The 13,863-nt window shown below is 37.7% G+C and overlaps 1 protein-coding gene across 2 annotated transcripts in view; it reads right to left on the bottom strand.

Moving 5' to 3' along the window:
• EIF2A (eukaryotic translation initiation factor 2A) overlaps nucleotides 1–13,863 on the bottom strand; it is a 37,733-nt gene that overhangs the window by 3,613 nt on the left and 20,257 nt on the right. For both annotated transcript variants that reach the window (XM_017522827.2, XM_017522828.2), the window contains 5 exons: nucleotides 13,115–13,188; nucleotides 12,835–12,979; nucleotides 12,583–12,699; nucleotides 9,373–9,944; nucleotides 4,855–4,968 (listed from right to left, as the gene is read on the bottom strand). In XM_017522827.2, the coding sequence (XP_017378316.1) occupies nucleotides 4,855–4,968; nucleotides 9,373–9,944; nucleotides 12,583–12,699; nucleotides 12,835–12,979; nucleotides 13,115–13,188 (1,022 nt within the window). The remainder of the gene's footprint in view (nucleotides 1–4,854; nucleotides 4,969–9,372; nucleotides 9,945–12,582; nucleotides 12,700–12,834; nucleotides 12,980–13,114; nucleotides 13,189–13,863) is intronic.

Below are 13,863 nucleotides of genomic sequence, written 5' to 3'. Positions count from 1 at the left end.
CCTTGGCCTTTGTGTACAGCAGTCTCCCTTAACCATGCTTTCACTTTCTATGGTTTCAGTAACTGAGGGTGAACTGCAGCCCAAAAATATTACATGGAAAATGCCAGAAATATACAATTCATAAGTTTTAAGCTGTGTGATGAAATCTCTCAGCATCCTGCCGAGGGTGAGAATCATTCTTTTATCCAGCGTGTCCACAGTGTATTAAGTCCCCACCTATTTTTCACTAGTAGCTGTCTTGGTTATCAGATTGACTATCATAGTATCAACAGTGCTTGTGTTCAAGTAACCCTTATTTTACTTAATAATGGCCCCAAAGCACAGAGTAGTGATGCTGGCAATTTGGATGTGCCAAAGAGAAGCCATAAAGTGTTTCCATTAAACACTTTATGAAAAGGTGAAAGTTCTTCATACGGAATAAAAAATATTGTACATTGATTTGCTAAGATCTACAGTAAGAATAAACCTATCCATGAACTTGAGAAGAAGAAAAAAGAAATTAGTGCTAGTTTCACAGTTGCACCTCAAACTGCAAGTTACAGCCATGGTCATTCATCTCACCACACAGGCATTGTACCATCTCACATCCTTACAAAAATGGTGAATACAACACAATTAGATATTTTGAGAGACCATATTCCCATATATTGTATTACAGTCTATTGTTTTAATTGTTCTATTTTCTTATGAGTTACTGTTAATCTGTTACTATGCCTAATCTATAAAGTAAACTTTATCATAGCTATGTATGTACAGGAAAAACGCAGTTTCTATAGGGTTCTGTATTAACTGTGGTTTCAGGCACATCTTTGCCCCTCCAGGATAAAGGGAGACTACTATATATTGTTCCTTGTGCCTAGAACACCTTCCCCACAAGTCACTGGCTGAACCCTACTTATCCTTTAAGTCTCCTGGAAAATTTCCCTATTCTAAGACTGGATAGTTGCACCTTTCCCAGGCTCCCATAATCCCAGTATTTTTCCCTACGGTAACACCATATTCCACCATTCTCCATTAGAACTGAGCCCCTAACATAATACTGGTTTGCTGCACAGGCTAAATAAAAAAGTAAAGGAATGACTTTTCTTTTATAATTACAATATATATATTTTGGTAAGGGGAAAAGAGTTATTTATGTATTTATTTATTGGCTCCAAGAAAAGTTTCTACTTCTTGTAGAATTTCCAGTGGAATATATATAATGCTCCAGGTCTCCATAACCTTTTACTCAGAGTTCTGGGTAGGATACTCCGAACTTTTAAAGCATCCTCAGGGAACACAGAACAGGGTATCGCTTCTAGATACTCTAAAAAAGTCTGCCTACGAATTTATAGAAAATACAGAATTGGAGTCAACTTTTCTTTTTAAAGTCATGTTGGTTTCACTTTTTTGTACACTTTAATAAACAATTCCTTACCTTCTCCATGAAAACAAATTACTGTGCACTTTGAGTATTTGAAAGAAAATATTCAGTCTCTCCTCTTAAGGAGCCTATAAGTTCTGGTAATAGGCAGTTTTATATTTTTCATAACATAAAGTTAAAGTAGAGGAGTCAATAAAAGAAGAGGGGATATTTTGCCTATCAAAATTCACTTTTTATGTCAGATTTTAAAAATATAAAATTTTAGTTGTTTATAATGAGCTAAGAATATAACTCTTCTAGGAAGAAAGGTTAAATGTTATACATGTGAAAAAACCTTCAAAATTAAGTGAAATGTGAAATTTATTTTCCCCCACAAACTAACCCAAGAACAAGTTGCAATGTCTGCATTATTACGCTTAAATTCTGGCCATTCTCTAGAAAGGACGTATATATAACAAGATTAAATTCTCATGTTTCAACTCTTTTTTGGCAAAGTCAATAAACTTATAAAATTATCACCAGTTTATAAAAATACTAGTTAGATTATATACATCTGACTGCTCTATCTCTGGCTACTTACTTCACAGTCAGGACTAAGACGGCCTGGATAAGGGGAGATTCTGTCAAGGGCCATTTAGCTTTTTCCATCACCCAGCCATTACTAACTCCAGACAGTTATCCCCAAAATACATACTGAATAGATTATCTTGCAAGTTAAAAACCCTTTGCTATTACTGGAAAAACAACTCAAAAAGCAACTCCACGATGAGGGATTACCGGTATCACCTTTGGTATCATCTTTAGTAAATAACGTGTATAGGTACAGTACTTGATGATTGTACTGGCTCCTTAAAAAAACCTGACAATTATATAACTGAGAGTTATAAATAACCATTATTTATAATAATTATAATTAAATTATATGACATAATTATAAAATATTAATATAAAATATATATAGATATAATTTGCATATTATATAATTCAGTATGTTAGCACATTAATAGTTATAATTATTAATTATAATCACATGTAATTATATGTTATTATTTATATAATAATTATAAAGGAATCTTAGTTCGGTATCATCGATGGTCATATTAAAAATATCTTTTGATAAAGTGGAAGACATCTTGCTTATAAAAACAGAATTCTAAGTTGAGTGGGTTTCAGAGAGGCCCTAAAACTCAGAAGGCATCTAACCTACCAAGCTGTAAGGATACTACCAATGTGTTATAATACCCAGGGCCAGCAGAGGTCCCTACCTGTACTGATGAAAGGACAAGACTTGCTTAACGCATGGAATAGATCATTTTACTTGGAATAACGTAAAGCTGACTTTAAATTAAAACATACTTCTGGGGATGAAATATATTAACTACAAATGAACAGAATGGTTTTTCCAAAAGTCCAGATTTTAGCAGAATATGGTTGCATCACACAATTCTACACCTTAAAATAGTAACTGCCTCCTAAAACACATAACCATCCTAGACCTGTCAAAATTCAAGAATTATCAGCAAGACTGTATTGGTGATATAGCACTCAGCTATTAAAAATCTGCCCTTTCCAGAATGGGCACAGTGGCTCACACCTGTAATTCCAGCACTTTGAGAGGCTGAGGTGGACGGATTGCTTGAGCTTAGGAGTTTGAAACTAGCTTGGGCAATGTGGCAAAACTCAGTCTCAAAAAAACCCGAACTAAAACAAAGCCAAATAAAACCCACCCCCTTCCAGCCTAAAAAACATAGTGAGAATGTGTCTTTACAAAAATTAAAAAATTAGTCAGGAATGGTGGTACACATGTATAGTCCTAGTTACTTGGGAAGCTGAGGCAGGATTACTTGAGCTCAGGGGTTTGGGGCTGCAGTGAGCCATGATCATGTCTCTGTGCTGCGGCCTAGTTAACAGAGTGAGAAAGAAAGTGTCTCAAAAAACAAAAATAGAAACAAAGAACAAAAACCCTACCCCACTGCTCTGGTCTGACATATTGGTGTTTCCGCCAAATTCATAGTTTGAGACCTAATACCCAATGTGATAGTGTTAGGAGGTGTGGCCTTTTGAGCAATTGAGTCATGAGGATTCCACCGTCACCAAAGAGAGTTCCACTGCCCCTTCCACCATGTGAGGACACACAAAAAGAAGGTGCCATGTATGAAGAATGGATCCTCACCAGATATTGAGTCTGCCAGCACCCCAGCTTCCAGAACTGTGAGCCATAAATTTATGTTTATAAATTACCTAGTCTAAGGTAGCAGCCTGAATGGATTATTATGACATGTACTCTGCCTGAATTGCAAAAATGTGATCACCATAACTTCACTAACTAGACATCCCCAGCCCAGCCGATCACAATTTGTCAATTATTTACACTGGTGTGGCTTTTCAACTACATAATAAAAAAAAAAAATTGGAAATATTTCATTATTTGGGTACTCTGGTATTTCGATTCCCAGTTAAATAATTTCATATAGTGCTATAATACTGAGGGCCAAATGGCTTTCTAGTCATGTAATTTCCAGCTTCTCTTACAAACACATGCTTCAAGGAAAGCAAACTTCACCACCTCACACAAGTGCCACCAAAAGAGTCTACAGCAAGTAACATGCTATATAATACCATTAGTCTCAGGTTACAACATCAGGTCCAGTTTCTTTTGTCACCCATCATACAGACAGGATTACTTAGAAATTCATAGGCAAACACAAAAGAAAGATATTCTGCCTATTTAAGTCTAACTCGAACTACATTTTATATAACAGCCAAGGGTTTTTGTGTTTTTTTCCTTTTTTTTTGAGGCATGGTCTCACTCTGTCACTCAGGCTGGAGTGGTATAATCACGGTTCACTGCAGCCTCAACCTTCCAAGCTCAGGTGTTCCTACCATCTCAGCTTCCCAAGTAGTTGGGACTACAGGGTACACGCCATCATGCCTAACAAAAAAATTTTTTTAGAGACAGGGGTCTCACTATGTTGTCCAGGCTGGTCTTGAACTCCTGGGCTCAAGCCCAATTCTCCCACGTTGGCCTCCCAAAGTGTTGGGATACAGGGATGAGTCACCACACCTGGCCCACAGTCAAGTATTTAGGACCACAATTCTTTAAACTTTAAGGCTTAAAGCTAACTTAACTGTCTTTTTTTTTTTTTTTTTTGGAAATGGAGTCTTACTCTGTCTCCTAGACTGGAAGGCTGGAATGCAGTGACATGATCAAGGCTCACTGCAACCTCCACCTCACAGGTTCAAGCAATTCTCCTGCCTCAAGCCTCCAACTTGGATTACAGGTGCCCACCACCACACACAGCTAATTTTTGTATTTTTAGTAGAGACGGAATTTCACCATTTTGGCCAGGTTGGTTTTGAACTCCCGGGCCTCAAATGATCCACCTGCCTCAGCCTCCCAAAGTGATGAGATTACAGGCATAAGCCACCACACCCGGTCATAAATGACTTTTTATTTGTTTTGTTCTGAGGAGATTAGTGCCCCCAAATACCTGCTTTGCAGCTTTCTTAGCTTCATGCTTCCTTTGATTTTTAAGAGCTGTTTTTGATAACGGCTTATCATTTCCTGATTGTGGTTTCATATTCTGAGGTGGTTCCTCTTCGTGCTATGGAAAATGTAAAATAATTTTGAAATGGAGTCCATGTTGTAAACACATACAACAAATAATATACTTCCGCTAATATAGGATAAACTTATTTTATCAATTTTAAGATCATTAGCAAAGATTATTTCAAAACTAAGTAGTGGCACATTCCACTGTCAGGATAGATTTAATTAGGGTCTTCCTATTAGTTGCTATATCTTTCAATCATATCAGAGCTGGCAAAATTCACTTTAGTTTTATTTAAACAACAGAATTTTTCTTAGCACTACTACAGAATTTTTCTTATGAGACTAGATATCAACAACAGCTTCTTCTGAGGTCTTTTTGATTCTGACTACTGTCAACAGAAACTCAGTTGCCTCGCTTACTTTCTTCACACAAAGAATTACTTGCTAGATCTTTACTTGTAAAATCAGAAATTAGAAGATTAAAAATAAAAGCAAATGAAAAAACAAGAATAGTTTACAATACATGAAATAGAAAGAAGTAACTAGATAACTATAAATCTGGGATTGACATAGTAAAGAGGGCAAAAAAATTACATGGCTTTTCGGATTACACAATGAAAACAATCAGTTACATCATCAGATATTTATGTAACCATGTAACAACCACAATCCACAATAGAAAAGACGGTGAATTATAGGTTCAATGTATCTCCAGAGTAGTTTTAGACAACATACAGTATGAGTGATGGCACCACAAGTCCCTATCAGATTCAACGTACTTACTGATTTCCATCTATACTGCTATTATTTTAATGATAACTGTCTCTTAGACTCTATCATAACTCAGCACATCAAAAGTATCAGCTCTCCATGAAGTTTCTTGAGTACTAGGTCTCAGATCCGCATTTTATTTCTAAGTCCTATATGGAAACAGGCAAGACTCAAGCATTTAAGATGCAGAGTAATAAATAAGAAACCATAAAGTGACCTTATCTTAGTAAATGCACTATTTTAGGTCATCAGAGTTCTGGGTATGTTCACAGTCTACTTGAAACAGACTGAGTATTAAGAGAACCCGCATTTGTAGACAGCAGACAAATGTGCTGTCAAAAAAGTACAAGGGTCTTTTATTTTATTTTAATCCAAACTGCATAAAATGCTACTTAAGCTATACAATATTTGCTGAACATTTGTTTTATACATAATATGAAAACTCTTTCAATAGTGGGCTCTTCTGTAGTTTGTTTTGGCTGTAAAGCTTCTGCTCAGGAGAACTTTGATTTAAAATGATGCAAGAAGAAAAGGTAAGTTACAAGTCCCTTCCACACTTATGAGCATCATATAGCCCCTGAGAGCGCTTTCACTTCAGACAAAAAAATCCACACAACTACTATAGATCATGAATTTTTTTCTGGTTTTGGTACTATGTGCTCATTATGTGTACTTTCATTCTTATTAATAAACTTTATTAAGTTATATAAATTATTATGGGACTGTTTTTGATGAACACATTTTATTTTTCTCAGCTTACTGCAACCTCCCCTTCCTGAGCTCAAGTGATTTTCCCACCTCAGCCCCCTGAGTAGCTGGGACCACAGGCAGACACCACCATGCCCAGATTTTTTTTTTTTTTTTTTACTTTTGGGGCCTTGCCATGTTGCCTAGGCTGGTCTCAAATTCCTGGGCTCAGGCGATCCACACACCTCGCTCTCCCAAAGTACTGGGATTACAGGTATAAGCCCCTGCGCCTGGCCAACGAACACGTTTTAAAAGGCAAAGGTTTTTTTGAAAGCTAATAAATATTCTTTAAGGATAATTTATATACAAATTTTTACTTATAAAAAATTTTTTTCTGTGGTGGACGAACCCTGCCTTTTTTCCCCTACTGCTGTGTAACCTTCCTCCTTTGTAAAGTTATCTACTACGCAGTCTTTGTTTCTAGTAATTTCTTGACAGTATTTTCTTTGTAATTTAGCTAATTTCTGCAATTCGATACACATAAAAATTTCTAATTACTGGCCATATAGCTACTTCAACTAAAAATGATTTGACAGGACCACACAATCATTATGCCACAGCAAAAATTTAGTAGAAATCTTAAATGTTAAAAAAAATCCTGGTTGAGTGTGGTGGCTCATGCCTGTAATCCTAGCACTTTGGGAGGCTGAGGCAGGTGATCACTTGAGGTCAGGAGTTCCAGACCAGCTTAGTCAACATGGTGAAATCCCATCTCTACTAAAAATACAAAAATTAACTGGGCGTGGTGGCAGGCACCTGTAATCCCAGTTACTCAAAAGGCTGATGCAGGATTGCTTGAACCTGGGAGGCAGAGATTGCAGTGAGCTGAGATCGTGCCACTGCACTCCAGCCTGGGTGACAGAGTGAGACTCTGTTCCAAAAAAAAAAAAAAAAAATCCTGATTTTAAGTTCTTACTTAATTTCATCACCATTTTCAAAGTATTAGTTTCTGTATCAATTTATTCTCCTCAACAAAATAAACCTACTAGTTTTATGGATCAAAGAATTGGGCCATCTTGCACAGATTCAAAAAGCAGGATGGGCTGGAGTTATTTCTGTTTTTATCTGAGGTAAGGAAAATTCCAAATAGGACAAATCCTAAGTCTACTATATACTTTCTTTTTTAATCTAAATAAATATGATAAATACAAATAAATAAATATTGTGTTATGTTTTTATATAATTTTACTTAAATAATAAAATGACAGTGTTTAAATAGAACATTTAGATGGAAATTAAGAAGTTTCAGACCACTGCTACATTTTGTTTAGTCCAAGAGGAGGGGTTGCTCTTTTTGTTTTGTTTCGTTTTTTTGAGACGGAGTCTCGCTCTGTCGTTCAGGCTGGAGTGCAGTGATTCAGTCTCGGCTCACTGCAACCTCTGCCTCCTGGGTTCAAGTGATTCTCCTGCCTCAGCCTCCAGAATAGCTGGACTATAGGCGCCCGCTACCATACCTGGTTGATTTTTGTATTTTTAGTAGAGAAAGAGTTTTGTCATATTGGCCAAGCTGGTCTCGAACTCCTGACCTTGTGATCCGCCCACCTCAGCCTCCCAAAGTGCTGGGATTACAGGCTTGAGCCACCACACCTGCCTAGTTGTTGTTTTGTTTTTGTGAGGTGAGGAGTGGATCAGGAAGGCAAAGGACAACAAATGCATTTTATTTGACCAAGAAGTGTTTTAAAAAATTGAGAAATTTTCTGTAAGCATTCGGAATTGTTTTGTCTCAAAATTCAAACATTTTGAAAAACTGAACCTAAAATCTCCTATGGAAAGAATCAGCTATTGCTGTGTAGCTGCAGTAGCCTTTAAAGAGGGCATGATGGGCGCAGTAGCTCATGCTTGTAATTCCAGACTTTGGGGGGCTGAGAAGGGCGGACCACTTGAGGTTAGGAGTTCAAGACCAGCCTGCCAACATGGTGAAACCCCATCTCTACTAAAAATACAAAAAAATTAGCCAGGAGTGGCGGCAAGTGCCTGTAATCCCAACTATTTGGGAAGCTGAGGCAGGAGAATAGCTTGAACCCAGGAGGTGGAGGTTGCAGTGAGTTGACATCGTGCCACTGTACTCCAGCTTGGATGACAAGAGGGAGACTCTGTCTCAAAAAAAAAGAAAAAAAAAAGGGTATGAGCGCTCTCATTCACCATTCTCTCCCACTCACTATTGCCTTACATTACTGGCCTAGCCTGACAGGTATCTGAATTTGAGCCTCTGATCTACAATTTGAGCCTCTGATCTGCCATACTCAGTTACATATCCTAGAAAATTTAATTTTATTTATTATTGTTTTTAGAGATGGGGACTCACCATGTTGCCCAGGCTGGTCTTGAATTACTGGACTCAAGCAATCCTCCCTCCTTGGCCTCCCAAAGTGCTAGGATTACAGGCGCGAGCCATTGTGCCCAGCTTATCCCAGAACATTTAAATGTGAATTATTTTAAGTTAACTACTTTGTCAACCTAATAATATGAGCTGTTCATCATCTTCAGGAGTAAGTCCTCAATGATTCATATTCTGATCTGATACTAAGTAACACAAGAGCACAAGAAAAAAAATCTAGAGAACTCCACGCTGTGACAGACCTTTTTCTTTTATTTTTATTTTTTGTTTTTTTGAGACAGAGTCTTGCTATGTTGCCCAGGCTGGAGTGCAGTGGTGTAATTTCAGCTCACTACAACCTCCGCCTCCCAGGTTCAAGTGATTCTCCTGCATCAGCCGTCTGAGTAGCTGGAATTACAGACATACACCACCATGTCCAACTAATTTTTATATTTTTAGTAGAGACGGGGTTTCACCATGTTGACCAGGCTGGTCTTGAACTCCTGACCTCAAGTGATCCTCCCACCTTGGCCTCCCAAAGTGCTGGGATTACAGGTATGAATTACTGCGCCTGACCCAAAATAAACTTTTTTTCTATAAAAGTAGTAAAACTTTACTTACCAGTTTGGAATTGGTGATTGGCTTATTTCTTAAAGCTGGAGGTCTATAAGCTGTTGCAACTTTAGGTTCCTCATTGGGTACTTCACTTGGAACTGCTTGGTAAGTTATTGTTTTTGCTGGAAATATTCCATCCAAAAATGGCTGCCAAGAAACCTGCCATAATTCTGCATTTGATGGCACATCATACTTGTGCAAGATAGCGCCAGTATAATGCCAAATTTTGTATCCATTATTAACCCGTAATCTGGGAGCACATGTGGCTGTTAAAATATGCTCACCATCTGGGCACCAAGCAAAATATGTAGAATCAGAAGCCACTGGTTTAGAAATAAGTTTGTAGTTTTTCACATCCCATACTTCCATTTGTCCTCTCAGATTTCCAAATCCAGCTAATACTAATATATGTCCATGAGGGCTATAGTAGGCTGCATTACGAGGACCAGTTCCAAAGTCAAATACAGGATCACATTTCAAGTTGAAAATTGTCGCTTTGGCGGGCATAAAACCATAAACAGCACAAAACTCAGTAGAACTAGAATTCCAAACTACATCATAAATGGGGCCATTTTTTGCTAGAGAAAGAATATAAAGCCCAAATTAGCAATAAGGAACTATATCAATATTTGTTAGCAAAAGTTACCATCATATAGTACTCATAAACACGTCAAACAGATTAAAAAAAAATGTCAAGGAATGTTAACATTAAAATACTCTTACCTTAAATACTAGGGGGATTAATGTATAATCATGAATTTATTTAAGAACCCCTATTGAGTCTTAATTTCTTTTAAAAATTTTGGCAATATAGGCTTATAGTAATAGTTTGTTAGTATTAATACTTTTTTTTGGAAGGGGTAATGTGTGCAAATGGTAATCAAAATACAAACTTATTTATTTATTTATTTTTAGAAATGGGATCTTACTTTGTGGCCCACACTGGAGTGCAGTGGCATGATCATAGCTCACTGCAGCCTCCACTTCCTGGGCTCAAGGGATCCTCCTGTCTTGGTATTCCAAAGTGCTAGGATTATAGGAAAGAGCCACTGTGCCCTATATTTTTAAAAATGCCACAAAAGGCCAGGCATGGTGGCTCAAGCCTGTAATCCTGGCACTCTGGGAGGCCGATGCGGGCAGATCACTTTTGGTAAGGAGTTTGATACCAGCCTGGCCAAAATGGTAAAACCCTGTCTCTCTACTAAAAATATGAAAATTAACCAGGCGCAGTGGCATAAGCCTGTAATCCCAGGTACTCATGAGGCTGAGGCAGGAGAATCGCTTGAACCTGGGAGGCAGAGTGAACCAGTGAGCAGAGATGGTACGACTGCACTCCAGCCTGGGCGACAGAGACAGACTCTGTCTCAAAAATAAAAAAACCCACAAAAAACAGGATGCGTTATCCAAAGGCAACCCTCTGTTATATTTCTTGCATATCCTTTCAGAATTTTTTTTTGAGATGTAGTTTCGTTCTCATTGCCCAGGCTGGAGTGCAGTGGTGTGATCTCAGCTCACTGGTTCACTCTGCCTCCCAGGTTCAAGTGATTCTCCTGCCTCAGCCTAGTGAGTACCTGGGATTACAGGTGTATGCCATTGCACCCGGTTAATTTTTGTATTTTTAGTAGAGATGGGTTTCACCATGTTGGTCAGGATATTACTCCTGACCCTGTGATCAGCCCGCCTCAGCCTCCCAAAGTGCCGGGTACATTTTAATATCTGGTAGTATCAGAACTCCAGGGAACTTCCTCTGGCCTGCTATTCTTTTACAAAAGTTTCCAAAATATTCTTGCATGTTCATTTTTCAACACCAACCTTAGAACCAGTTTATTTAGTTAAAAAAAAATCAACTGGCATTTAAATTTAGTTTAAGGTTGACAAGAGAGAAATGACACCTTTATTAAAATAATTCTTCTTAGTAAAGGTCATAGTTTGTCTCCCTGAAGTTTTAAAGTTTTCTTCCCACTGGCCCTATATATTTGTTCTTATTTTTTGCTATATATGAAATCTTTCTTTTTTTTTTTCTTTTTTTTTGAGACGGAGTTTCGCTCTTGTTACCCAGGCTGGAGTGCAATGGCGCAATCTCGGCTCACTGCAACCACCGCCTCCTGGGTTCAGGCAATTATCCTGCCTCAGCCTCCTGGGTAGCTGGGATTACAGGCACACGCCACCATGCCCAGCTAATTTTTTGTAGTTTTGGTAGAGATGGGGTTTCACCATGTTGACCAGGATGGTCTCGATCTCTTGACCTCGTGATCCACCCGCCTCGGCCTCCCAAAGTGCCGGGATTACAAGTGTGAGCCACCGCACCCGGCTCATTTTTTTAAAGTAGCTTTTGTTTAGAGTGCGATTTCATCTACATGAGCAGAGATGACTTTATTTTCTCCTTTCAAAACTGTATATATTTTACTTCTGCTGATTAGAAGTATCGACTAGGTATTTCAGAATGCTATGAAAATAAAGTGAAAAGGGGAGCCATCCTTGTTTTGCCTCTGACTTCAACGGAAATACTGGTTTTTAAAAGGTAGATTACCCTACTTACAAATGTTCAAACAACAGATGAAGTGGTAACATTCTTGGATATTATTACTATTTTGAGATAGGATCTCACTCTTTCACCCAGGCTGAAGTACAGTGACATGATCATAGCTCACCGCGGCCTCGAACTTCTGGGCTGGTGATCCTTCCACCTCAGTCTCTTGAGAAGCTGGGACTACAGGCCTATGCTACCATGCCTGGCTAAGTTCTTCAATTTTTTTTAGAGGTGGGGTCTCACTATGTTGATCAGGCTGGTCTCAAACTCCTGGGCTCAAGTGATCCTCCCACCTCAGCCTCCCAAATGTGTTGGAATTACAGGCATGAGCCACCATGCCCGGCCTCTTGGATATTATTAACAATTCTAAAGACAGTATTAAACATACTAAACAATTTGCTATCATAATAAGTAAGTTCCAAAAGAGCTGCTACAATGGAATTACCTCAGGAAGTTCACTCCTAAAAAGTTGGCATAACTGAATTAACTAATTGGATTCTGGCAAAATAAGGTATGTTTGAGGATGATTTTAAGTTTCTTAGTTAAGATGAATTTTATCTTAAAGGTTATTAAGGTATTTGAATTCTATCTTTTCATCAAGAATTTACATTATATCATCATTTTTACAGCATAGCATTTTTTACTACCATTGTTTCTAATCAAAGGAAGACTGCCAGAATACTCACGTAATTGTACTACAGCACTTTCTCCATTTGTGGCGATATAGTGCAGAGTTTGTTCTCCATAGTAGGAAGCTCCTGTCTTGTCAACATCTGTGCTAGCTATCACTAACACAGCAGTAGCTATAAGAGTAAAAACTTTAATTAGATTTAAAACACAAATTAAATAGGCATTCATTCTTCTTTTATAACATAGGAATATATGGCATAAATTAACAATTGGTAAACAAAAGGAGGGATAAAATATACATAGCCTACCTTTTTTATTCCACAGCATTGTAACCTTATCAGCCTTAAAGAAACTTTTATTAGCTAAAGCTGCATGAGGTCCAGCAAAGTTAGGGTACTGATATAATCTAACAAATGAAGGTGCACCTTTACTTCCTGGAACATAGACAGCCACCTAAGATACATAGACATAAATCATTACTTAATTTTTTGAAGACTAAAAACTGAGATGGACATGTTTTTACAGTCACAAGAAAGTAGGAAAAGGTTTAAATGCATAATATTTCACATAAACAAAAACAGCAATTACCTTGTATGGTTGTGGTCCAGGTGATAATACAAAATCATTAATTTTTTGCAAATGCAATTTATTTGCAATTGTGTCTAAAAAAAAGAGTAAATGAAGACAGATTGATGAGAGAAGCTAAAAGGAACATGTTAAATTCTGAATACATTATAAAAGGTTATTGTTAGCTACACACTAATACTACTCATTGTCGTCTCATGTAGGTGAGGCACAGAAACATAGTGAAAGAAGCATGGGGTAGGTGTGAGAGGGTAGGTGTGAGACAAATGTAGGCTTCAATTTCTACTCAGTCATTTACTTGCAGTATGAACTTAGGCAAGTAATGGGATTATACCACCTAACTCTAGTAATTGATTTTAAGAGAACAGTGCCAGGCACATGGTAGGTTTTTGATAAATGTCAGTTATCCTCTCTTCAATCACTGCAATAAAGTTTTAGAACATATGAGATGGAAAAGGCCAACCTTGGCCTGCTACTGCAGAATGTAAATATGGAAATTCTGTAACTAATGTGATAAACAGATGCATAATAATGATGACCACAACAATTGTAACAATGGCTGATATTAAGAGCTTATGCTACACTAGGCAGTCTGAATTATGCTATCATTAATAAAACTGCTACCCTAGTTAATTAGATCAAGAGCTAATATACTTTCTTTGTTCAATTTCAGAGATCAATGGCTTTTCAAAAGCAGCACACCAAACTGTCAAAGTAGTGATCCCTCTTCATTTGGCATGCTTACAAAGAGG

This window comes from Cebus imitator, unplaced genomic scaffold (genome assembly GCF_001604975.1).
Source record: "Cebus imitator isolate Cc_AM_T3 unplaced genomic scaffold, Cebus_imitator-1.0 Scaffold25, whole genome shotgun sequence".
NCBI lineage: Eukaryota > Metazoa > Chordata > Mammalia > Primates > Cebidae > Cebus > Cebus imitator.
This window is presented reverse-complemented; position numbering and strand designations above follow the sequence as displayed.